Source organism: Brachionichthys hirsutus, chromosome 16, assembly GCF_040956055.1.
Source record: "Brachionichthys hirsutus isolate HB-005 chromosome 16, CSIRO-AGI_Bhir_v1, whole genome shotgun sequence".
NCBI classification, from domain to species: Eukaryota; Metazoa; Chordata; class Actinopteri; order Lophiiformes; family Brachionichthyidae; genus Brachionichthys; species Brachionichthys hirsutus.
In genome coordinates, this window is record NC_090912.1 from 3405106 (window position 1) to 3428628 (window position 23523).

General features: G+C 50.1%; 2 protein-coding genes and 1 non-coding gene across 3 annotated transcripts; 2 read left to right on the forward strand and 1 right to left on the reverse strand.

The window, feature by feature from the left end:
• Positions 1 to 939: 939 nt before the first annotated feature.
• trnas-aga (transfer RNA serine (anticodon AGA)) lies at positions 940 to 1021 on the reverse strand. The gene has a single exon. It is a non-coding gene; the product is annotated as a tRNA-Ser (tRNA).
• A 682-nt stretch (positions 1022 to 1703) lies between these two features.
• On the forward strand, positions 1704 to 19773 carry LOC137905507 (nucleosome-remodeling factor subunit BPTF-like). The gene is made up of 29 exons (XM_068749752.1): positions 1704 to 2253; positions 3277 to 4099; positions 4648 to 4868; positions 5125 to 5268; positions 5433 to 5582; positions 7233 to 7430; positions 7546 to 7631; positions 7852 to 8204; positions 8298 to 8429; positions 8578 to 8707; positions 8841 to 8976; positions 9057 to 10704; positions 10860 to 10984; positions 11109 to 11237; positions 11319 to 11469; positions 11552 to 11675; positions 11763 to 11997; positions 12181 to 12317; positions 12394 to 12726; positions 12822 to 13839; positions 13929 to 15256; positions 15332 to 15414; positions 15913 to 16138; positions 16224 to 16699; positions 16783 to 16959; positions 17077 to 17269; positions 17422 to 17506; positions 17660 to 17846; positions 19027 to 19773. Exons 1-29 carry the CDS (start codon positions 1704 to 1706, stop codon positions 19064 to 19066), a joined length of 9618 nt encoding a protein of 3205 aa, XP_068605853.1. The 3' UTR covers positions 19067 to 19773.
• Positions 19774 to 20671: 898 nt separating this feature from the next.
• On the forward strand, positions 20672 to 23293 carry kpna2 (karyopherin alpha 2 (RAG cohort 1, importin alpha 1)). The gene is made up of 10 exons (XM_068749518.1): positions 20672 to 20728; positions 20837 to 20977; positions 21087 to 21175; positions 21259 to 21527; positions 21605 to 21699; positions 21819 to 22082; positions 22226 to 22459; positions 22570 to 22752; positions 22849 to 22995; positions 23078 to 23293. The coding sequence occupies exons 1-10, from the start codon at positions 20672 to 20674 to the stop codon at positions 23168 to 23170; spliced, it is 1572 nt and encodes a 523-aa protein (XP_068605619.1). The 3' UTR covers positions 23171 to 23293.
• Positions 23294 to 23523: the final 230 nt, after the last annotated feature.

The following is a 23523-nucleotide window of genomic DNA, read 5'->3' on the forward strand; positions in this document are numbered from 1 at the left end:
ATCCTGAGGAGAAATGTCACCCCTTTCATTTTGTTGAGCAAGCGGAAGTTGTACTGGGGCGACTGTGGCGACTGTGGCGCAGGTGTTTGAGAGGGTCGTCCTATAATCGAGAGGTTGGCGGTTTGATTCCTGGCTCGGGCACATGTGGGACACTGTCGTTGTGTCCCTTAGGCAAGACACTTCACCTGCATTGCCTGTGTGAATGTAGTGAGCGAGTGAACAGTTCTCCGGGTGGAGGCCAGGCGGACTGTTCGCTCAGATTGGAGTGAATGAATAATGCACATACAATGTAAAGCATCTTTGAGAATGTAGAAAAGCGCTATATAAAATCAATGCATTATTATTATTATTACTGGCATTAGCTTCAGAGAGCTTCAGTGGTCTGCTGTACCGTCAGGTCCTTCAACATCTGCCGGCCAATGCTGAGGATGATGGAGAGAAGGATGTTTCAGAAACTACGAGGCGTCCTGAAGCACCGCAAGGACAAATAGAATGAGACCATCCACCTCAAAAGATGAATGCCGTAGATTAGAAGGTCTTTCCTTCCTGTGGCAATAAAAAAATATACAAATGTATCATTGTAAAATGTCATTTCTGTACATCTGCTTTGTTGAGTGTGGAGCACTGCTGCAAATAGAATTTCCCTCTGGGATCAATAAAAGTGTTCTGATTCGGGTCAGTGACATTAATTGTGACATTAACTTTAAGTAACCAAAATCAGAAACAACAGACACGTGTTATTATTAAATACGTACTTTTTTTTAATGTTTTCACGTAGAACGTGATGTAAACACGTCAAGGATAGGATAATAAATTTTGATCCATATACAAGCAAGCTATATAGAGTGCATCCCAAAGACTTTTTCGGTTTCGTAAAGTTCGCATGACTTGGGTGTTTTTGAATTGCGTGCTCTAAATTGAAATAAAAAAATGATACTTCGTTGTCGGCAGGATTCGAACCTGCGCGGGGAGACCCCAATGGATTTCTAGTCCATCGCCTTAACCACTCGGCCACGACAACTGGATGTGAAAAAACAAATCTGTTTGCATGATGTTATTCTTGCAAATCTGTAACTGCTGTAATAAAAATATAATTTTCCTCCGGCGGGATTAATAAAGGGAACTTTCTTCGTTTAATCCGTATCGTTATGGCTAAGTGTATATTCCCACATAACTGTGGTGTTCTCCTGGAAAAAATGGATTTTTCAAATTTTACATGCAAAAAAATAAGATAAAATGTACAATATAAAAGATGCATAGCTTGTTTGGCAGCCTTGTTTCCTAACATTCATATTTTTTTTTTAATCATGTGACATGTGAACTGAAGTGTCCCACCTAATTCTCATTAAAACTAAACTGTGAAGAAGAAGAAACTAATGTGAGATTTTTTGAAAAAAGATCGCAAACATTGCTGCCATTGTTGCTACCCGAACAGTGTCGTCACGTGACGCATCTTGCGCGAGCCTGCTGCTTGTTCAGCTCGAGAGGCAGAGAAGAAGAAAAATGGCGGCTCTCGGCGAACCTGAACGGGACGCCGGGCTAACATTTTGAGCTTTCAAAGCCAAACAGACACTTGGGGCCTCTCGGAGCTACTGCAACCTTTGAATCCTCACTCTTCCTGCTTGTGTAGCTGTTTCGTTTATTTTGCTTGCGTCGGCGTTGGCTTAACAATTGGGGTAGTAAAAGAATAGCTTTCGCTAGTCATGAGAGGGAAGAGGGGCAGGCCGCCCAAGCTGCTACAAGCCGCGGAGCCTGCTCCAGCTGCGGCCCGTGGCTTACGACCCAGGAGGAATTTGAAGCCTCGGTTGAGGGACAACGGCGACGAGGACGTCGAGAGCCCCGTAAGGGAGACCCCAAAGTCGTCCAAAAAAAGAAAGCGGGGATCTGTCACGTCAACACGGGGCAGGGGACGTGGACGGGGACGGGGACGGGGACGGGGTCGAGGCGGCGGCGGCGGCGGGGGCAGAAGAGGCAGAGGTGGTCGCGGAGGAAGGCGGGCGGCTCTGTCCAAAACAATTGTGTACGACGACCACGAGAGCGAGGACGAGGACGATGCTGTCAGTTTAAGATCCGAGGAGGACGAGTATGTCGAAGAGGAACACCATTCCGACGAGGGCCTCAAAGAGGAGTCTGACTGCCTCGAAGATGATGTACTGGACGAGGAGGAGGAGGAGGAGGAGGAGGAGGAGGAGGATGCCAGCTACTGCTCGGAGAGTAGCTTTCGGAGTCAGAGCACACACGCCAGCACTCCGGGTAAACGAACCGTGTCTCAACGCGCGCTGCAGGTGTTAGCTAATGCATCCCGAAACGTTGTCGATGCTGCTGTTTATTATTATTTATTATTGTTTGGTGCTTGGAAGCAGAGAAGCGTATTGTTCAAAATGGAGAATGCACAGGATCCGAGCACAGGCCGCAGTCGATCATGCTCCTGCAAGGTGGATTGAATCGGTCGCGGTGACGCCAGGCTGCTATCGCCGTCTGTTAGAACACAGCAGAGCACGCATCTCAGCGAGACGCGCACGAAGTCTGCGCCTTTTTAAATCAGATGTGTGTGCAGCGGCAGAGTTCAGTAAAGTTGCTGTTAGCGCGCTAGCCTTAGCAAGTGGGATTAGCTCCTGTGGCCAAAATGTCACGCTGAAGTCAACAGAGAAGAAACTTTACGTCTTCACAGCTATCGGATGATTCACCTCCGAGTTGAATGAGAAGAATCAATGTTTTCTGAATGAAGCTTAATAAGATCCATGCTAGCTAGCTCCTGTAGCGTGGCTAGTACGTCCATCTGTCATTTAGTATTTACCCAGTACTTCACGCTGCCTTATCTTAGTCCTGTTGGACAGCTAGCATGGAGACGTGGCTAAAATATGTAGTCAAATTAAATGCTAATACTTGTTTACATGGAACAACAATAGGCAGCCCAATCTCTAGCTAATAATAATAATAATAATAATGCATGTGTGAAAAGCACATGCATTATTTGGCTAATCAATCTTCCTCCTTTGTTTTTTTATGCTATGGAAAGATGACAGCACTTGTCTTTGAAAATAACCTGAACTAAAGACAACTAAACCTGCTATATCCAGTGAATATTGGATCTATTCACATGGTGATTGGTGGAAAGACTGAACTGGATTAGTGATAAGAGCTAATATCACAGTTCTTACACTTAGCCTTCTCATGCAACCAATAGAAAGGATTTTTAGATGTTTTCCATGTGCAGCGTTGCGTGAATAAAAATGATGGAATTATGGGTTTCTTATACAATTTCTTATCTTACAGGGAAGAAAAAAATACAGGCTCCACGACCTCGTAATCCCATTCTGGAGGAGAAGGAGATCCCTCCTCTTGTGCTTCCTGACACCTCCGAGGACCTCCTGGTGCCTAATGAGGAGCTGCTCAATGCCTCCTCCATCTACGAGGTGCTGCGGAACTTCAGCACAGTGCTGCGTCTCTCCCCTTTCCGCTTTGAGGACTTCTGTGCGGCGCTGGTAGGGCAAGAGCAGTGCACGTTGATAGCGGAGACTCATATTTCCCTCTTGAAGGTCATCCTGCGTGAGGAGGACTCGTCCAACACTACCTTTGGTCCTGCTGACCTCAAGGACAGTGTCAACTCCACTCTGTACTTTCTCGACGGCATGACGTGGCCGGAAGTGTTACGAGCGTACTGCGAGAGTGACCGGGAATACCATCACGTCCTGCCCTATCAGGAGGTGGACGAGTACCCCTTTGGTCCGCTCCGAGCTAAGATCAAGGTGCTCCAGTTTTTGGTGGACCAGTTTCTCGCCACCAACATCGCCCGCGAGGAGCTGATGTCCGACGGCAGCATGCAATACGACGACCACTGCCGCGTGTGCCACCGCCTGGGCGACCTGCTGTGCTGCGAGACCTGCTCGGCGGTGTACCACCTGGAGTGCGTGAAGCCACCGCTGGAGGAGGTTCCAGAGGACGAGTGGCAGTGTGAGATCTGCGTGGCACACAAGGTGTCCGGTGTCATAGACTGCGTGACGGAGGCACAGAAGAATAGGCCGTACATCCGGCAGGAGCCCGTCGGATATGACCGGCACCAGAGGAAATACTGGTTCCTCAACAGAAGGATTATTGTGTAAGTCGAGTCTGTTCGGTTGTGATATACGAAACTATCCAAAAACATGCAGTCATTTTCCTTTTGGAAGATCACTTGGTGTCCAAAAGGCTTCGTGCCTCCATGAATTGCGTTACTGAATTTCTTTGGCTGATTATAGATTATAGAAGAGGCGAGGAGTCTAACCCTTTCTTTTTACTGGGCCCATTGCTTTTCTGGAACGCTTCCTCACCTGCGCCCTAAACCGATGTTCTGTCAGAGCACAGCCGTTACAATGATGCGGCTGGTTTGATCTGTCGCAGCTCTTTGGGTGATTTTAAAAAGTAACTTGAGGCTTGAGGGAAATCCTTGCGTGCCCAGCGGGTCTGTTTACGCGTCTGGTTTACCTGCCTGTGACTCGCTGTTACCGTCTTCATTTTCAAGTGGCTGGGAGCATTCCGTTTGAAACCGCTTCCTGTTGTGTTTGAATTTGATCTTAAGCGGTTGAGTAAATAAGATGTGTCGTCGTCGTCCCCCCCCTTCCCCTAATGCTTAAGAGTCTAAGAACGTATCTGTTCCTCACCTTCCAGCGAGGAGGATGGGGAGCATGAGAAGAAGAAGATCTGGTATTGGAGCAGCAAAGCACAGCTGGAGGAGCTCGTGGGCTGCCTGGATAAGGAGTACTGGGAGATGGACCTGCATGCCACCCTGGAGGAGATGAAGGAGGAGGTGCAAGCTCACATGGCTATCACAGAGGACCTTACCCACAAAGCTAGAGGAAGCAATAAAGCTTACCTCACTTCCGTCAACGGTAAATATTTGTTGTCATACCTGAAACCGTCACCTTTGTTTGAATCATGTTGTCCAGACAGGGAGTGTTCGTCGCATTAATAAATATCGGCCAGAGTCAGAGAATCCAGATGTTCAGTTTGTTAACATACCTTTTAGTTTTTAGCAGTACGTTTAGTCAGTGAATTGCCCGTCTTTCCTCAGTGGAGTGGACCCGTCATTGGGGGTTCTGGGGAGATCCTTGCATTAGAACAATTATTCTTTCCTTTTGTCGACAGATATACTCGTAGAACGTATGAAGATCAGGTCACAGGACTCCAAGGGGCCAGCAGAGGACGCCCAGCATGAACGGCCAGCGGCCGACGAGCTGAATCCTCCGCTCAACAACGGAGAACACAAAGATACGGAGCGAAGTCCTGAAGGTAAAAGTGAATTTGCCCCCCCCACCACCCCATTCCCTTTTTTCTTCCATTTCCAGTCAGGGCCCATGTCAGATGAAATTCAGTTCTGATATTGCATGGCGGCGCTGTCACCATCGAGACACGGATTCTGACACCGCCGGTGCTGTTCGATCCTATGTATGTAGGTGAAACACCAGCAGCGGCCCCCCCTGCCTCAGAGGAGAGCTGCCCGTCCGATCCAAGACACGGCTCGGACACCGATAACGCGGCGCTCGCTCACTGCAGGAGCCTGAAGGGCGGGGAGTCCTCTCCATTAGCGAAGCAGGAAGGGACAGGTAGAACAAGCTACGACTCGTGCTGTGCACCGATGTCCTGCCAGCAGATCAACTCACCTTTCACTTCTCACGCTGCTGCTTGGCCGTAGATCCATCTCCACCTGTTGCCACTAACTGCCTGCGCCCGCTTGTCTTGTCGGGTGCGACGGCGTCTGCAGCGATTTCGTTATCCACCTCTTTACGGCCGTAACGATATAGAGCAGCCTCCATTTGTTTTGGAGAATGAAATCAAGCCTGGCTTAAAGGGAACAGTTCAGCTCGAATTTCAAAACATACTTTTAATGGTAATTATCCATTTAGATTGGCAGTCCTAATCTTTATTGATGGGCCTGAGGAGGAGCAGCTTTTTTTGTGTTTGTTTTATTGTAATGAACGAGGCTACTGCAAACCAGGCAGCGAATGTTTGTGCTTTGAATTCAAACTGTTGCTTTATGCCTTCCTTTTCGTACACCTCTGCATTGTCAGCAAGGATTCAGATATTTTATGGTTGCTCAATCTGTTTGTTTATTGTGTTGCATGGCTGTCGGTTTGTCTCTGACCCTTCTGTAATGCGTAGTCGTGACCTGTTGGTCCTCCGGTACTGATCCAAGGTGTTGTTCTGCCATTGGCTCCGTGTTGCGTGAAATAAATGCAGCTGCTGCCGTGGCTAAATGTTCTGTTAATTATCCTGCCTCAAACAATATGAGAAGGGGAAACAGGAAAGGGTTCCATCTGTTTGTCCTCTGTGAAGCATAAAGAACCATTTGAAACCATAAAAGTGCTGCTTTTTGCTGTTGGGGGGGGGGGGGGGGGGGGGCTTTATTCATTTGTATTCTTTTATTCCTTTTTTTAATTTCCATGTTTATTAGTTGAACTCACCCGGTCAGTGGGATTTGTCACTGTGAGAGCTTCCAGGACATAATTTCAATCTTTATATTATTATTATTTTGTGTTTTCAGCAAAACAAAATGTCGAAAATGACACTTTCATGAGATGCGACAAGAACTGTTATAACGGGCGCAAGTGAAAGAACTTATTTCTGTCTCTCATGCTTGTTTTTGGTGCTTTTGTTTCACGTCTTGTGTCGTTTGCTGTCGCAGCGCTCGCCGTATTGAATAGCATGCTTTTGGCACGGAGCTTGATGCCGTTTCTGGCAGCTGGCTCCACGTCTGTCACAACAAGCTCCTTATTCTGTTTCCAATTCGTGGGCTTCTGGGTGTGTTGCTGTCGGTCAGACAAAAGGCTCTCTGCCTGGAAGCCCCACTGCCTCATCAACAAAGAGCTGCATCTATATGCAGCACAATCTCCCGTTTAAAACTCAAAAGCAGGTCTGGGCTCTTTTTATTCGGCTTTGCAGCGGATGCAAAGCTTGTTTTTGGTTAGTTTGGCCTTTCCTGGCTGAGATGGGTTTGGGTTTCTTGCCCATACCCGACTGAAGAAGTTCCTTTTGTTGATCATATGCAAATTGCAAGTCTTACGACAATCCAAAAAGTTCTAGCTGAGCTACAAGGTGAATTAATTCATAGCCGAGGTTGCATTTTCCTCTTTCTTTAATTGTGTTTACACAGCTGCCATCTTTGCTTACTGCACATAGCCTACAATCCAGCTTGTTTTATCCTTAATAATTGATTTTATGCCTGCGAGTTCAAGACGTTCTTCTTTTTTTTTTAGGTGAAGATGCAAAAATTGAATCCAGCGGTGAAGACAAACACCCTGAGGAGCTCCAGACCCCCAAAGACGGCCCCCAGCAGTCAGAGGAGCGCTGTGGAGGCAGCCTGGCTTCTGGATGTGGGAACCTCAGGAGGCCGGAGCAGCCTGACCTGGCCGATCGATCCTCTCGGTCCTCTTTTACCAGTCATGACGGGACAGGTAGACGCCTCTGTTTACGAAGGACACGTGGACGTTGTCTTTCAGTCCTTGTTTGAATGAAGGCAGAGTTTGTTTTTGGTTGTTTGATTGTGTCCTGTCCTTTTCTGGATGACAGATGAATACAACGAAAGGCTCAAGAGCGATAGAGGGAGACCAGCAGGAAGGGACTCAAACGGCCAAACGCCAAGAGGCAGCAAAGAGGTGAGGCTAAAGGAAAGAGACGTTCAGTGAACTCTTCAAGCGCTCACTAAAATGTGTCTTTTGAGCTACATGTTAGCGTCAGCGCTGGTTTAGGAGCCTTAATTATTTGAACGTTTATCCGCACAGAGGGTCTGTATCCTTAAAAAAAAAAAAACTTTACTGTTCATTTTCTGGTCATTTAGATGTAATATAGAATCTAAGGATCCCTCTCGTGTTTCAGTCGTCACCTGTGCGCTCCGACGGTGAATCGTCACGTCTCGGCTTCCTCAAGAGGGACATGGCTGTGAATGTGAGCAGCTTTTTTAAACTGGGGCAAGAGGGCAAATACAGGGTCTACCACAACCAGTACAGCACCAACGTCCTGGCCCTGAACAAGCATCAGCATCGCGAAGACCACGACAAGAGACGCCACCTGTCCCACAAGTTCAGCCTGACCACGGCGTCCGAGTTCAAATGGAACGGCTCCGTCTACGGTTCGCGAAGCCTGACTGTCTCCACCCTGCGCCTCACCATCGTCCAGCTGGAGACCAATGTCCCAGGGCCGTTTATGCACCCCAACTGGGCATCACACAGGTACAGCTCATAGCAGGGTGGGGGGGGGGGCTGCCTCCGCAGTGAGAGCCGGTGGGCCACACTCGCGATCTCTCGTTTTTGCTTGCTCTCAAGGACCAACTGGAACAAGGCGGTGCAGATGTGCAGCAAAGCCAGAGAGTTTGCTTTGGCCTTGGCCATCCTGGAGTGTGCCATCAAGCCGGTGGTCATGCTGCCTGTGTGGAAAGATTCTCTAGGACACACGAGGTGAAGAGAAAAAAAAACTCCGTATACGATTGGCTGAACACAGTAATAGCTTTAGCCTGTTAGCTGAACATCCATCCAAAAGGCATCCATTTTCCTCTCCTGCCTGTGCTCCTTGCGTCTTGTTTAAACACTCCACCTCCTCGCTCAGGCTACATCGCATGACCTCCATGGAGCGGGAGGACAAAGAGAAGGTGAAAAAGCGGGAGAAAAAGCTGGAGGACGAAGAGACGTTGCAGCAGGCCACGTGGGTGAAGTACACCATTCCCATCAAGCACCAGGTAAAACGGCAGCGACTCATCTGCCATTCATCCAGCAGGGAGACGGACACGCGACTTCCTGTTGGGAGCGGAAAGCGCAGATTTCTAGTTTCAACCGAACTTGGTCTTTATTTTGTGTCGTCTCTCTATAAAGGTGTGGAAGCAGAAAGGGGAGGAGTACAGGGTGACGGGGTACGGGGGGTGGTGTTGGGTCAGTAAGACTCGAGTGCCGCGGTACGTCCCCAAGTTACCGGGAAACACCAACGTGAACTACCGCACCGAGCTGGAGGGTGAGTTGTAAATTCCTTATCTCGCCATTCTCGTGCTGTTTTGGACGATTTCACCCCTCTGCGTGTTTTTTTTTTTACAGCTAAAATGAGCAAAGAAAACGTTACAGCTTGCACAAAGGAGCAGAAAATGTCGACAGACTCTGAGAAGCAGACGATTCGGAATACGTCAGATGAGAACAACGAACAAGTGTCCCTCGCTGCATCATCCAGGAGGGCGTGTCCAGAGGAGGACCGCAACCCTGAGACGTCCAAACAGGAACTCACGGAGGACGAGCAGGCAGCAGACAAAGAGGAAAAGGAAGCAGATGAACAAATGGAGGTCGACGTCCCAGGAGTTGCTTCTTCCAGTGAAGGCCCGTCCTTGAGGGACGAGCCGATCCCTAAAGTGGAACCCCCAGAAAAGGAGGACAAATCCTCATCCAAGCCCTTCTACGATGTCGTGAACGTCAGTGAGGGCTTCCAGCTGCGCACCGCTTACAAGAAGAAGGTGAAGCCCTCGAAGATGGACGGGCTTTTGGAGCGCCGAGTAAAGCAGTTCACCCTGGAGGAAAAGCAGAGGCTTGAGCGGGTGAGACAAGGAACACTCTCGTCCAAAATGGCTGCCACAAAGACATCGCAGCCTGCCGTGGCTCCGTGTGTCAAAGAAGAGGAGGAGAACCTTCAAGTTAAAGACCAGGTGGTTAAAAAGCTGGACTTTGGGCAGGAGGAGGCAGACGTCACTGCTTCCAAGCACAGCAAAGGGACGGGGTTAAACACCGCGCAGGGGACAGGTGGGGATTCTTCAGCTCGCCAGAAGGTGAATGGAGAGGCCCTCGAGAGTTCTGAGCTCGGCAGAAAGAGCAATAGTTTGTTAGATGCAGTGGAAAGTGCACCGGTGGGAGAGAACGCGAAGAAACGAGGTTACGAGCAAATCCAGCAAGGCGGGGGACGGAGCGATCCCGAGAGCGTGGAGGCCGACCACAGCGAGAGCAGCCCGCTGCGGGTGAACGGGGGGGCTGGCGTCGTCACCCCTGCAGAATCGGACAGCAACTCGGCGGAGCCGCCCGCTGGCGATGGCGATAGGAAGGAGCCCGTCAAATCCCTGATGAATGGAAACCTCTCGCAAAAGGATCTATCAGACATTTGTCATCCGCCTCCCATGAAAGTCCCCAAATTAGAGAACCACGTAGCCGAGAAAGGAGAGTCCATTAAGGACGAGGACGGAATGAAAGCGGCGCCCTCTGACCTTCCGTCCTCCAACGCTTCCTGCAACAACAACGGTGGCGGTTTGAAGACCACAGAACATCGAGATGCGCTCCGGTCTGATGGGACGCCTGAAGCAGCAGGGAGCCCCGCCCCCTCCATTACCTTCGCCTCCTTCCAGTCCACATCCGGGACAGCTGTCCCCCAGAAACCCAGAGTTCCAGTCACGGACACCAAGATCGGAAGTTCAGCTTCAAAAGCCAGCTCGATGACGATCAGTAAAGAGTACTCCACCAGAGATCGGGTCAGCCTCCTTCGCTTCTTCAAGTCCCGGAAGTCTCGCTCGGGAACGGCGCTGCCTTCGTACCGCAAATTTGTCACCAAGAGCAGCAAGAAAAGCATTTTCATCCTGCCCAACGATGACCTGAAGAGGCTGGCGAGGAGGGCTAGCATCAGAGAGGTGCCCATTTTCAACTACACCGCCAAGCCCGCTCCAGATATATGGCCCTACCCTTCGCCTCGACCCACTTTCGGGATCACATGGAGGTTGGTAGCGAATTTAGAACTTTTTAAGTCATCGTTTAAGATTCTTTTACTTTTGACGTAGATTCACAGGATCCAGGTGATCTGGTCGTCTTCTTACTATAACATTTGTGATAATATTTCATGGAACACATTTAACTGGCTCTTTTCCTGTTCAGGTACCGTCTCCAGACCGTGAGGTCGCTGGCGGGGGTCAGCTTGATGCTGAGGCTGCTGTGGGCGTGTCTCCGGTGGGACGAAATGGCCGTCAGGCCCTCCGCCGCCGTCGGAACGACTCGCAAAGGTGAGAACATGCCGACCGCTTCGTCCTTGTCTTTCACTTTGTTGCGTGTTCAAGCGTTGGAGGAAACTTCAAACACACGGACCTCTTCGGTTTCTGCCAACTAACCCACGGAATGTTTCCACAGAGACCACAGACACGGATGTCACAACAACGGAGATTATAAAACGGAGAGACGCGGGGCCTTTTGGCATCCGCTCCGAATACTGCATCAGGAAGATCATCTGTCCCCTCGGAAACAGAGACACTCCAAAAGGTAAAAACAAAATACAATGGCCGAGTTTCCGTTGTGTTTTTTAAGGTATTCGTGGTTTGATTGTTCTGTCCCCGTCGGTAGAAACCCCCACTCCACAGAGGAAAGGCTTGCGATCCAGCGCCTTGAGGCCGAAGAAGCACGAGCCAGCGAAGCTGACCGGACCGATTGCTGTGGAGACGTGGGTCCTCGAGGAGGACCTGGAGCTGTGGGAGATCAGAGCCTTCGCTGAGAGGTGAGAAACGACGGCGGTGCCGTTCTGGGGAGTTCTTCTTCTAACACGCCCGTTATTTACCAAATGTTCCCTGGCATTGCAGATTAGAGCGGGAGAAGTCGCAGGGCCTCGACCCCTCCAAGACTGGCAGCAGCCTGAAGACGGCAGAAGATGTGAAGGCCCATTTGGAGACTCAGCTGAAGCAGGCCAGACTGGCTGCCCAGCAGGTTGGGGGCTGCTCTATTCCGTCTACCCTGCAGGACGGGCGCCGTCATGCAGGAGCTCCTAACTTATCAGAGTGTTTCTCTTCTTAGAAGCGTTTGGAGCAGCAAAGAACAACGGCCGCCGCTTCCACGGCGACCACCTCCACCTCAGGAGACGCATCCAGCTCGCCGGTGTCCGTGGGTCAGAGGACGGCTCAGGCCGCGTCTGGAGCCAAGATGGTCCTGGCCTCCAAACTGAGCGCTCCCGTTTCCTTCCAGCAAGAGAAAAGCTTCCATCAGTCGTTTGCTTCCTGGGTCAAGCAGGGTCAGACCAGCAACGGCTCAGGTGAGCTAACGTTGGGCGGATGTTGGGGGAGGAGGAGGGGGAGGAGGAGGAGGAGGAGGAGGGACACATTGGACTCCTTTTCATAAACTGCTGTCGTCCTACCAACGGAAGTTGCTTCAGGACATTTCAAAGAGTCGTCTGTACGTATTTGACATGTCTGCTTGCATCGTCCTCGTCAACAAGGTGTCGTCCAGCAGAAAGTGGTGGGAATCTTCCCTTCTGGACCTCCTGCCAACCTGCGGACGTACAGCACACTGCATCCTACGACCGGCAACATCAACCTCCGAGCCACCACGTCGTCCACGACGACGCAACAACAGGTCCGCCTTCCTGTCGGTTTAGCTCGGGGGGGGGGGTCGGGGTAAATGGCTAAATGATGCCCCCTTTCTCATCCAGGCCATCACAGCAGGAGGCCAAACGCATCCCGACGCTCCGGCGAGCCAGTCGGCTGCACCGTCTACCTCAGCGGCACCACCAGCGGTCAGAGTTCCGACCTCGGCTCAACAAGGGGTTCTGTCTGGATCCGCGTCCGCAGCTGCGGCTGGTTCTGCACCAGGACAGGCCAACGCAGCTCAGAGGACAGCGGCTGTAGCGCCGTCATCTCAAGCAGCCGCCGCCGCCGCCGCCGTACCTGGACAGCCTGCGGCGTCCTCCCAGGCCAGCAGGCCGCAGCAGGGCCAAGTCAAGCTCACCATGGCGCAGCTCCTGCAGCTAACGCAGGGCGCTCAGGTGAGGGGCGGGTTGACTCCGAGCGTCTTCCCTTGACGGGGGGGTCGTCGTCGTCCCCTGATGGCAAGATCCCCCTTTGTGTCTCCCAACTGCAGGGTGGAAACCCGGGTCTGACGGTGGTGATCCAGGGTCAGGGCCAGACCCAAGGCCAGCTCCAGATCATCCCGCAGGGGGTCACCGTCATCCCCGGTCCCGGGCAGCAGCTAATGCAGGCAGCCATGCCGAACGGCCAGATCCAGCGCTTCCTCTTCACCCCGATGCCTCCGTCCTCATCAGCGCCGTCTTCAACGCCTGCGACCGATGCTCCTCCGAAGCCTCCCGTCGCTCAGACGCCTCCGCCCCAAAGCCCGAGCCAAGTCCAACCAACTCCCTCAGCCCTCGCCCAAACCCAAACCGCTGCCCCTTTGCCCACACCGACACATACAGCAGCCCCGGCGCCGACACAAATGGCGTGCGTGGCCCCCGCCCAGACCTTGGCCCCTGTTTCCCAAGTTTCTGCCGTTACTCCAGTATCGGTCCCAGCACAATCTCAAGCATCCGCTCCTGTGCCCGCCGTGCCCGCTCTGGCCTCCACGCAGGTTTTATTGTCCACGCTGGCTTCTCTTCCCACTCAGCAAATGGCAAGGACTGAGCTTTCCCCAGCTGCCCCCGCCGTGGTGCAAAACCAAGTCTCCCCCCTGACCCCCGGCTCGCTCCCTACACAAGCCCGGGCTGCGGTGTCGCTCCCTGTCCCAGCGCCGGGTTCTCCTCAGCCCCCACTGCAGGTCTGCAGCGCTTCCTCAGCCTTAACCTCGCCCCCTGCCCAGATGCACGTCAGCGCCCCCGCCTTAGCCTCCGCCTTAGCCCCCGCCTTAGCCCCCGCGTTAGCCCCCGCCTTAGCCCCCGCTGTAGCCGCTGTCTCGGCACCGTCCAACTTGACCCAGATGCCCGTTTCGCGCTCCCTTCCCTCTCCCGTCCGAGTTCCCACCCCGGCTCTTGCTCCCGTCTCTGCCCCCGTCCTTTCTGTAGTGTCCACGCAAATCGCTGCAGCATCTCCAGCCAAAGCTCCGACTCAAATCCAGCCCGCAGCTCCCAATCCAGTGACAGCCGCCGCTACAACACCGTCGGTGCCAGGTAAGTAACCCACCCCAATTCACACCAGCACTTCTAACAATAGTAACGATGTACAAATACGTTCCTCTGTCTGCCTCTCCGTCCTGCAGCAGCCCTGATTGAGCAGAGGACTCCAGCCTCTCCAACCTCTTCTGAAGCTCAGACTCGTGTCCAGCCCACTCGGGTTGCTGCAGGACCCGTTCTGTCACCCGCCTCTGCCCCGGCGTCGGTCTCCGCACATGCACACATTGCCCCCCTGCCTCCAGCGTCGCTTCCTCCACAAGTCCAGCATCCTGCCGTTGTATCCATGCAGCAAGTGTCCCAAATTCCCGTCTCTGCAGTTCAGGTTCAAATGAAGGCGCTGCCCGTCTCTTCTGTTGTGGCCACCGTGAGGCCGACGCAGCCTCAGCTCCAGCCCCAAACCCAAACCCAAACCCACAGTCCGCTTCAACCCCAGCATCAAGCTCAGATCTGTGCACAGATTCAGGTCCAGTCCTATGGCCAAGTTCAACAAGTGCCGCATCTCCAGGCCCAAGCACAAGCCCAAAACCACCTCCAGGTTCAAGTTCAGCTCCAACCTCAACCTCAATTCCAAGGACAGCCCCTTGGTCAAAACCATCATCAGGTGCAATTTCAGCCTCAAATGCAAAGCCAAAATCAAACTTTGCCCCAGGCACAACTCCAATCAAGGGTCCAACCTCAGTACCACCCCCCGACACAAGTCCAGTTTCAAACGCAGACTCACACCCAGCCCCTGGCACAGAAACCCCATCAAGTCCAACCTCAGCCCCAGGTTCAGTCGCAGGCCCAAACCCAACTGCATCCACAGGTTCAGGTCCAGTTCCAGCAACAGAGCCAGGTTCAGCCACAAGCTCAAGCCCCACAGCAAGCCCAGGTTCAAACCCAGCCCCAGTTCCAAATGCAGTCACCGCTGCAGGTCCAGCAACATCTTCAGGTCCAAGCCCAACCCCAGGTCCAAGCAAAGCTCCAAGTCCAGTTCCAGCCTCAGGCCCACACTCAAGTTCAAGGACAGACGCAGCTTCAGGTCCAGTCTCCAATCAGGCACCAGCTCATCACGGTTCCAGGCCTCCAGCAGCCAGTGCAGCTCCTGTCGGCTCTGCCCCCCCACGTTGCTGCCCAGATCCAAGCCCAGATCCAGGCACAGGCGCAGCAGCAGGGTGGCTCGGTCCCCCAGCAGATCAAATTACAGCTGCCTATTCAGATCCAGCAGGCGGGGGGGCAAATTCAGGCTCATCAAATACAAAACATGGTGACCATACAGGCACCCGCAAATGTGCAGGAGCAGCTCCAGAGGATGCAACAGCAACATCCGCCGCAGCAGCAGCAGCAAAAACCCAGGAAGAAGAAGCAGCACGAGTCTAAACGGGACCAGAAAGAGCAGCACCTACAGACGGTCGGCGATGGCGTCCATAAACCGGTGTGACTCGCCGCTAACCACGATTCTTATCTAACCGCTTCCAAAAGTGTAAATATTAATCAAATGTTTTGTCAGGTGCTGACGAAGCAGAATGCTTCGGCAGAACAGCTGAAGCAGAGGAAGACTCTGGCTGCGGCAGAGCGGGAAGAGAACCAGAGGTTTGGCTTTTACGTTTCATTTAACGCATCACAATTACGATGGCGTTCTCACGATTCACCGTATTTCCCGCCGCGTGTTTTCGACCCGCGTCCTGAAATGCAGTTTAAAGTTCGCCCGCCCTCTGTTTTCATTTTTTTTATTTTTTTTATTTTTTTTATTTTTTTTTTTTTTCTGGCAAACTATTTTTTTAATTCACAGACATAAACCATACATTTTACAATTGTAACATTTATCATTTCAAAATGATTAAATGAGGAAGGAAATTGTTCAAGGGGTTACAGTTTCAACATTTAAATGGAATTACAGATTGCCATGAGACACTGGCCCTATACGCTGCATGGTGTATTTAATACTTCCCTCCAGCTTTGTAAGCGCAGAATATTAACTACCCACCCTTTGCACAATATGGTAATCAATATAAGGTGTGTGTGAAAGATTTCTGGCAACAGTCACACACTGTGTGCATGAATACACCCTCCACCGCCCTCTGTTTTCAGAATGATCGTGTGCAACCAGGTGATGAAGTTCATCCTAGACAAGATCGAGAAGGACGAGAAGCAGGCGGCTAAGAAGAGGAGGAAGGAGGAAGTGGTGGAGCAGAAGCGCTCCAAGCAGAACGCCTCCAAATTAACCGCACTGCTGTACAAGCACAAGGAGCAGCTGAAGGCCGAGATCCTGAAGAAGAGGGCCCTGCTGGACAAGGAGCTGCAGCTGCAAGTGCAGGTCAGCGCAATGAAATGTGTAAGAGTCGTGATATCCTGGAATTCTTCTTGATGTGGGAATACTAGACATCACTATTTTTCCCCAGGAGGAGCTGAGGCGGGACATCGCCAGGCTACAAAAAGAGAGGGAGAAGGCGAGAGCCGCCATCACGCAGGCTGCCGCAGCAACCGTCAAGTCGGCAGCTTCGCACGCCTCCCGTCCTTCCCACTCGACACATCCCGCTCCCAGCGCCCGTGCCGGGCCGCCGCCTTCCTCGTCCCATAAACGTAAGCGGGAAGAGGAGCGAGAGAGAGACCGAATCAGAGACAAGGACCGGCATCACGACAAAGACAAGAAACGGGACAGGGATAAGGACAAAGACCGACATCGGGACCGAGACAGAGACAGAGACGGAGACGTGGATCAAGAGAGGGAGAAAGACGGAGAGCGGGACAGAGACAAGGACACGGAGTCCAGTTCATCAAAACACAAGAAGAAGAAGAGGCTCTCTTCTACCTCAAAGGACCATAAAAAGGACAGCAAACTGTACTGTGTTTGTAAAACGGCCTACGATGAGTCCAAGTAGGTTCCACTGTTGCTTTAAGAACATTCCAGTGTTCCGAACGCCGCGTTAAACCTCAGTGATTGGGTTCTGTGTCTCTCAGGTTCTACATCGGCTGTGACCTCTGCTCCAATTGGTTCCACGGCGCTTGCGTTGGCATCACGGAGAAAGAGGCCAAGAAGCTGGAAGACTTTGTGTGTAACGACTGCAAGCGCGGCCAGGAGGGCGGCAGCGGCGAGGAGCTGTACTGCATCTGCCGGACGGCGTACGACGAATCGCAGTACGGGCGAGCGAAAGTTGAATGTTTCCATTTTAATTTGCATATCGGTCTTTTTTTTATTTTTTATTTTTTTTTACTACAAATGTTGCGCTCACCGGGATTTTTTAACGCCCGCAGGTTTTACATAGGCTGCGACCGCTGCCAGAACTGGTACCACGGCCGCTGCGTGGGCATCCTGCAGAGCGAGGCCAATCACATCGACGTGTACGTCTGCCCACAGTGCCAGTCGACGGAAGACGCCATGACGGTCCTCACGCCGCTCACTGACAAAGACTACGAGGGGTTGAAACGAATCCTGCGCTCCTTGCAGGTGTGATGGACGTTCTGCACGCGTGATGCCGGGGCCGAGGGCCGGGGGCCGGGGGCCGGGGCTGCATCCAAACGTATCTTTGTTAATTCCTTTGCTGCTGTTAGTCGGTCTCATTTTAAGTGTGTAATTTAAGCCTTTTCTTATTTCAACAGTCTCACAAAATGGCATGGCCTTTCCTGGAACCGGTGGATCCTCACGACGCGCCGGATTATTATCGTGTAATCAAGGAGCCAATGGGTAGGAAGCGACTTGATCGTCTGGAACCTCGTTAAATGTTTGCCGGCCCTCTACCGTGGACGATTACTTGTGAATCTATAACGGATAATCGTTGTGGTGTCCTTTTTCTTTTTTTTTTTAAATGGCGTGAAGATATTTTCCTGTCTCTTATAGACTTCTCCACGATGGAAACCCATTTGCAAAAGCGACATTACCACAAACTCACAGAGTTCGTGGCCGACGTGACCAAAATCTTCGACAACTGCCGCTATTACAACCCCAACGACACGCCGTTCTTTCAGTGCGCAGAGGTGCTGGAAGCCTTCTTTGTGCAGAAGCTCAAAGGTTTCAAAGCGAGCAGGTAAGATCAGAAGCTCCCAAGACTTCTCTGCCCCCCCCCCTTCTTATACTCACACGCTCCAAGCTTTGCCTCTGGCTGCATCAGCTGTTGCATCATGTTTCATTTGTCTTCATCTTAAACGTGATGGATGCCACTTTTTTGACTTTTGTTTTCGCCGCTAGCATGTGCAGCAGGAATGTGCTTGTAGAGCGTAGTCGCACTCTGTTAAAGGTTCGCTTGGCTGCACTAAAACCCGCCGAGCCCGACGTCTGAATGGGACTTTGTGCCGTGTTACATCTGTATCGTGTTTCACCTCACGTCTGTGTTTCACCTTTGCTGCATGCCTTTGATTTATGCCATCCCATTTTCTCCTTTTTCTTGCAGATTGTCAGCTTCTTAAGTGGGCCAGTCTGGATGGGCTGGATTACTGGGGGTCTCTAGCAAAAAAAAATAATAATAATAATCACGTGGAAATGTTGTGTTTTCAGAACAGCGATAAAAATAATAATAAAAATCATGCTTTAAAGAGAGAGAAAAACACCAAATCCAGGAATTACATATATTTTTAGTGGATTAAAGATGTTATGGTAATAATAAATGTCGCTGACACGTGTTCATGTAAATGAACGGACGTGCTTCTTCAAAATCTGGCCTTTTCTACTAATCAATCCCAGCAGCAATGCGATTCTCACTGGGATTTTAAATGCATTTGAGTTCTCCAAAGCTCAATTTAGAGTTTGATTGAACAATGTGTTGAACTATATAAATATATAAAGAGATTCATATTTTAATAACGACAAATATTTAAGTGAAGTCTTGTGTGTTGAGTTCTTCTGCGTCTAACTGCTTGTCGATGGTGGGTGTCTTGAGTGTATATTTTTTTATCATGTACAGTGATAAAATATATCCGAATTTTGATGTGTTACTTACCAAACCAATCATTTTAGAGAGGTAATGTTTTATAAATATAAAATGGATCATAGCGTGGGGACCCGATCCAGATCCTCGCTTCAAAAACGCGCCTCAGTGTGTGTGGTTGTGGCTGATGTCTTCACTAACACATGCATTCCCTGTAAGTTACGCCGGCATGGCTGCAGGGATCCTCTGCTGACCCCGTTGGTGTCCTCTGTCTGTCTGAGATGTTACAGCAATAAGCAACATGTGAAGGGTTCTCACCTTTCCCCTCTCTCCACATCTGTAGGTCGCATAACAACAAGCTACAGTGCTCTTCAGCCTCTTAGAAAGCATCGCACATTGCTCAGACAGAATGCACTTGCCAAGAATGTTGGCTTTTCTGAACTGTAACTCTGAAAGACTCCGCTGCCTCATCCCGTTCGGGATCCGTTCGTCCGACTGTCTGTGCAACCACAGAACCGTTCCGGCAGACCTACCGTTTGTCCACTCGAGCTCTAAGGGGACCTTATTGGACCTGGTGTTCAGCAGGGGGCTGTACTGGGGGAGCGTGAACAACTTAGGCATTTCAGAAGAAAGTTTACCTCGAAGAAAAGACTCTTAAGGACCTCTCATATTTCCATGTCCTTTATTTTTATTTTTTCTAAAGTATTTTTTATTTTTTCTTGTTAAAAATCCGTGAGGAAGTAGGAAACTCAAATTTGACACACAATAGCTGAGTTTTACTGAGCATATTCTATCAATGATTTTTTTTGTGTCTAAATTCAGAAAAACATTGTGTCTTTTCTCCCATCTCCACTCATTGTTTGTTCTGAAGTGGCCAGATATCCAGATATCAGTAGTCTTCTTGGTTAAACTTCTATAACCTACTGAACGTAAGTTGATAAGCTATTGTAAATGATTTGCTCTGCAGTAGTGACTGAGAAGGATAAAACTATTTGAAGGTTCCTGCCCTGTTTGTAAAAACAAATTGTCACATTTTGACTGGATTTCATTTTCTTACTTTGTATTACATCTGAAGAAATATTGATGTATATGGAACTTAATAAAATGGAAAATACTTAATTTCTTGATGTTTTTTTGTGAACAGATATGTGGGAGTGTTTCTGGTATCTAAACCTTTTAGAGATTTTAATATAAAACAAATGCTCATGTACCAAGGGCAACAGTCAAACGTGTAGTATGGGGACGCTTTTTTGCGACGTTCTACTCTATTGCTAGAAAGATAGCATTAACAAAAGCAAATGTGACGTGTATTATATGCAGGACAACAGTCAAAGTGAGTACTATGGACATTTAATTAAAAAAAAAAAATCTTATTTAAAAAAGTCACAAAACTTGAAATACACCGATCTGGAAACAGTTCGTTCAACCTGGAATTCAACTGAAAACCATAAAAGCGGAAGAAAACTGACCCAAAGTCAGATTCAAATTATTGCTATGAGAACTTAAAAATCTCGCGATGGTTTCGGCTGGTGACGTCATTTCCTCTGCAGAGCCTGATTTTTTTAAACGCGCCAATCGACGGAGGCGGATGTGCGTGAGCAAGAGGAACAGCCAATCAAAACGCTTGATTCAGATATTTAAAGGTCTGCGTGGTCTAGCTTAGACGCTACAAGCACGTAAACGCAAGGTAAGTGGATGCCAACTATCTATGTGGCACTTTCACGTAAATGGCAAAGAAATACTGTTTTGTTTTCGGACATTTAGCGTTAGTATTTGAGCATGTCGCTCCTGCTAAATAAACAACTCGCGCTAGGTGGCTAAAGGAAGGTTTAAACGTCGGGCTGCTAGTTTGACGTCCAATTCGTATATTTCTATCTGGAGGCGGCTCGACGCAGGTTAACGTTTTGAACCACTAACGTTTTCCAACTTCTATCCACAGGAGTAAAATTTACTATCGCTGTTGTTCGGTTCCCCTGATACCCGAAAAGATGTCTGAAAACGCGGTTCGTCTGAACAAGTTCAAGAACAAAGGCAAAGACTCTAACGTGAGTCACGTTGTGCTGCCTTATCCGGCAGCCTCGTTTCAGAATAAGTGTCGCCTAGTTTCTTGTTTGTATTATTTATTTATTTATTTCTAATATAAACCGATGCAGGAGCTTCGGCGGAGGAGAGTGGAGGTAAACGTCGAGCTCCGGAAGGCGAAGAAAGAAGATCAGATTTTCAAAAGAAGAAACGTGTCTGCGTTACCGGAGGATGCGACTTCTCCTCTCCAGGAAAGAGCCCAGAACTGTCAGGTTCGCTTTAGCGTGGAGAAACGGTTACCCTGGTGCTGAAAGTAGGACGGCGCATTGATTGTACTGTCTGTGCGTCTTTATAATGTTGTCTTCGTGTGACGTTTGGCAGGCTGTCCGCCAGTGGACGCTTGAAGAGATCATCGCTGGAGTGAGCAGCGGCAGCGACGAGAGCCAGCTGCAGGCCACGCAGGCTGCACGGTAAACGCTATCCACGCGACCGCTCCATCATCGAAGCGACCGGTGTTTTTATATTCGCTGAGTTTCTTTTTTCCTTGTTGCAGGAAGCTGTTGTCGCGTGACAAACATCCTCCCATTGACCAGATGATCGGTTCTGGACTGATCCCCAAGTTCGTCGCCTTCCTGGGACGGGTCGACTGTTCTCCCATTCAGTTCGAGGCTTCCTGGGCTCTGACGAATATTGCCTCTGGGAATGGCCACCAGACGGCTGCTGTTGTCGAGGGTGGGGCTATTCCTGCCTTTGTTGCCTTGGTTGACTCCCCTCACCAGCACATCAGTGAGCAAGCTGTGTGGGCTCTCGGAAACATCGCTGGTAAGAAACGGAAGATGTGTCTTCGGTATGATCGGAAGCAAATGTCTGGATTTTGACCGCTGGCTTTTGACTTGTAGGTGACGGATCGGCTCTCAGAGACAAGGTCATCAAACACGGCGCTTTGGATCCGCTGCTTCGTCTGCTGGAAGTCCCTGATTTGTGTGTTTTTAGTGTAGGTGTTCTTTTTTGATATGGTCGGATTTACTACCTGAAACTACAGGAGTTGTCCACTAAGGGGCGCTGTAGCTCAGCAAAATGTCATTGCCTTGTATATCTTTTTTTTATTCACAGGCCAGCTACCTGAGGAATGTGACCTGGACTCTGTCTAACCTCTGCCGCAACAAGAACCCCTCCCCTCCGCTGGCCGCCGTCCAGCAGATGCTGCCCACTCTGCTCTGCCTCCTGCACTACGATGACCTGGAGGTTCTGGCCGACGCCTGTTGGGCTATTTCCTACCTGACCGATGGCTCCAATGAGCGCATTGAGGTCGTGGTCCAAACTGGGATAGTACATTATCTGCAGAAGCTGCTGGGCAGTGATGAGCTCTCCGTCATCGTACGTATATCGTTTCACTTTTTATTTTATATTTTTTGCTATTCAATGACCGGCAAAATTCTTCTCTCGCATTGCATCACCTTGAAAAGGCCTTGTTGGTGCCTCCCAGCTTATGAACTGACCTTTTTAACCTTTTTTTCCAGACCCCTGCAATGCGTGCCATCGGCAACATTGTGACGGGCACAGATGAGCAGACCCAGGCGGTGCTGGATGCGGGGGTCCTGGCTGTGTTCCCCAAGCTGCTGCAGCACAACAAAGCCAACATTCAGAAGGAGGCCGCCTGGACTCTGTCCAACATCACGGCCGGACGAGACTCTCAGATCCAGGAGGTCATCGACGCTGGACTCATCCCCTACTTGGTTGATTTGCTTGCACGGGTACGGTTTATTTTTTGTAGCGTATTATTTCATATTTAAAGCACACTGCAAATGGCTGCCTACGTTGGACCTCCCTTTTCTGTTCAGCATTCCTTTCTCTCACCCCACAGGGTGACTACAAAACCCAGAAAGAGGTCGTGTGGGCCATTACAAACTTCACCAGTGGCGGCAACGTCCAGCAGGTGGTTTATCTTGTTCAAGCCAACGTGCTCGAGCCTCTCCTCAACCTGCTCTCCTCCAAGGACGGCAAAACTGTCCTGGTCATTCTGGATGCCATAACCAACATCTTCATGGTGAGCGCACTGTCATTAAATACTCTGTTTGCCAGTGCTGGGAAAAATGGGTGTGTCCCAACTGATGGTGGGGAAAAAACCTGACTTCCTTTTTAGGCCGGGGATAAAATTGGAGAATCCGAGAAGCTGAGTCTGATGATCGAGGAATGCGGTGGACTGGATAAGATCGAGAGTCTGCAGAGTCACGAGAATGAGATGGTTTACAAAGCAGCGCTCAACCTGATAGAGAAATACTTCTCAGATGTGAGTGTCTGGACGTTTCTAACGAGCTTCTTGTTTACACCACGTTCCTGTTCTCACTTTTTTTGTTTTTATTATTTTCAAGGAGGAAGAGGTGGTGCAGTGCGTGGCCCCGGAAATGACCGCTGAGGGTTACGCCTTCCAAGTTGGTGAAAGCCAGAGCGCTTTCAATTTCTAGAACCCTTTTTTTATGTCTGTGCTCCGTACTATCTGTCTGTCCTTCTACGTGTTGTGAAATTACGCTTTGTATGTATTGTACATACTGTTTAAATGTGTAAATAAAGTTGAACCGTTTGTGTGTGGGGGGGTTCCACTCGAAGCTGTTTGTTGTCCTTAAAGTTTTTGGTTCAGTGAGATCTGTATTAGTGGGGGGCTGATTGTACTTATTTAAAATAACGTGAGGCCAGATCATTTTCGTATGAATCAAGTAGACTATTTACTTTATTGCCTCGACAAGAAGCCCTCTGCTGGTAACTTCAGCACAATGGAATATTTGGAATTGGCTGCCTCATTGTGTTCAGTAATCTTCAG

Excerpts from the sequence above, each read along its gene's own strand:
- kpna2 (XM_068749518.1), top strand. The coding sequence starts at position 20,672 with ATGTCTGAAAACGCGGTTCGTCTGAACAAGTTCAAGAACAAAGGCAAA. Across the intron at positions 21,528-21,604 it reads GGCTCTCGGAAACATCGCTG|GTGACGGATCGGCTCTCAGA; the intron begins GTAAGAAACGGA and ends TTTGACTTGTAG. Across the intron at positions 22,460-22,569 it reads TGGTTGATTTGCTTGCACGG|GGTGACTACAAAACCCAGAA; the intron begins GTACGGTTTATT and ends CTCACCCCACAG.
- LOC137905507 (XM_068749752.1), top strand. The coding sequence starts at position 1,704 with ATGAGAGGGAAGAGGGGCAGGCCGCCCAAGCTGCTACAAGCCGCGGAG. Across the intron at positions 13,840-13,928 it reads TACAACACCGTCGGTGCCAG|CAGCCCTGATTGAGCAGAGG; the intron begins GTAAGTAACCCA and ends TCCGTCCTGCAG. Across the intron at positions 17,847-19,026 it reads AAAGGTTTCAAAGCGAGCAG|GTCGCATAACAACAAGCTAC; the intron begins GTAAGATCAGAA and ends CCACATCTGTAG.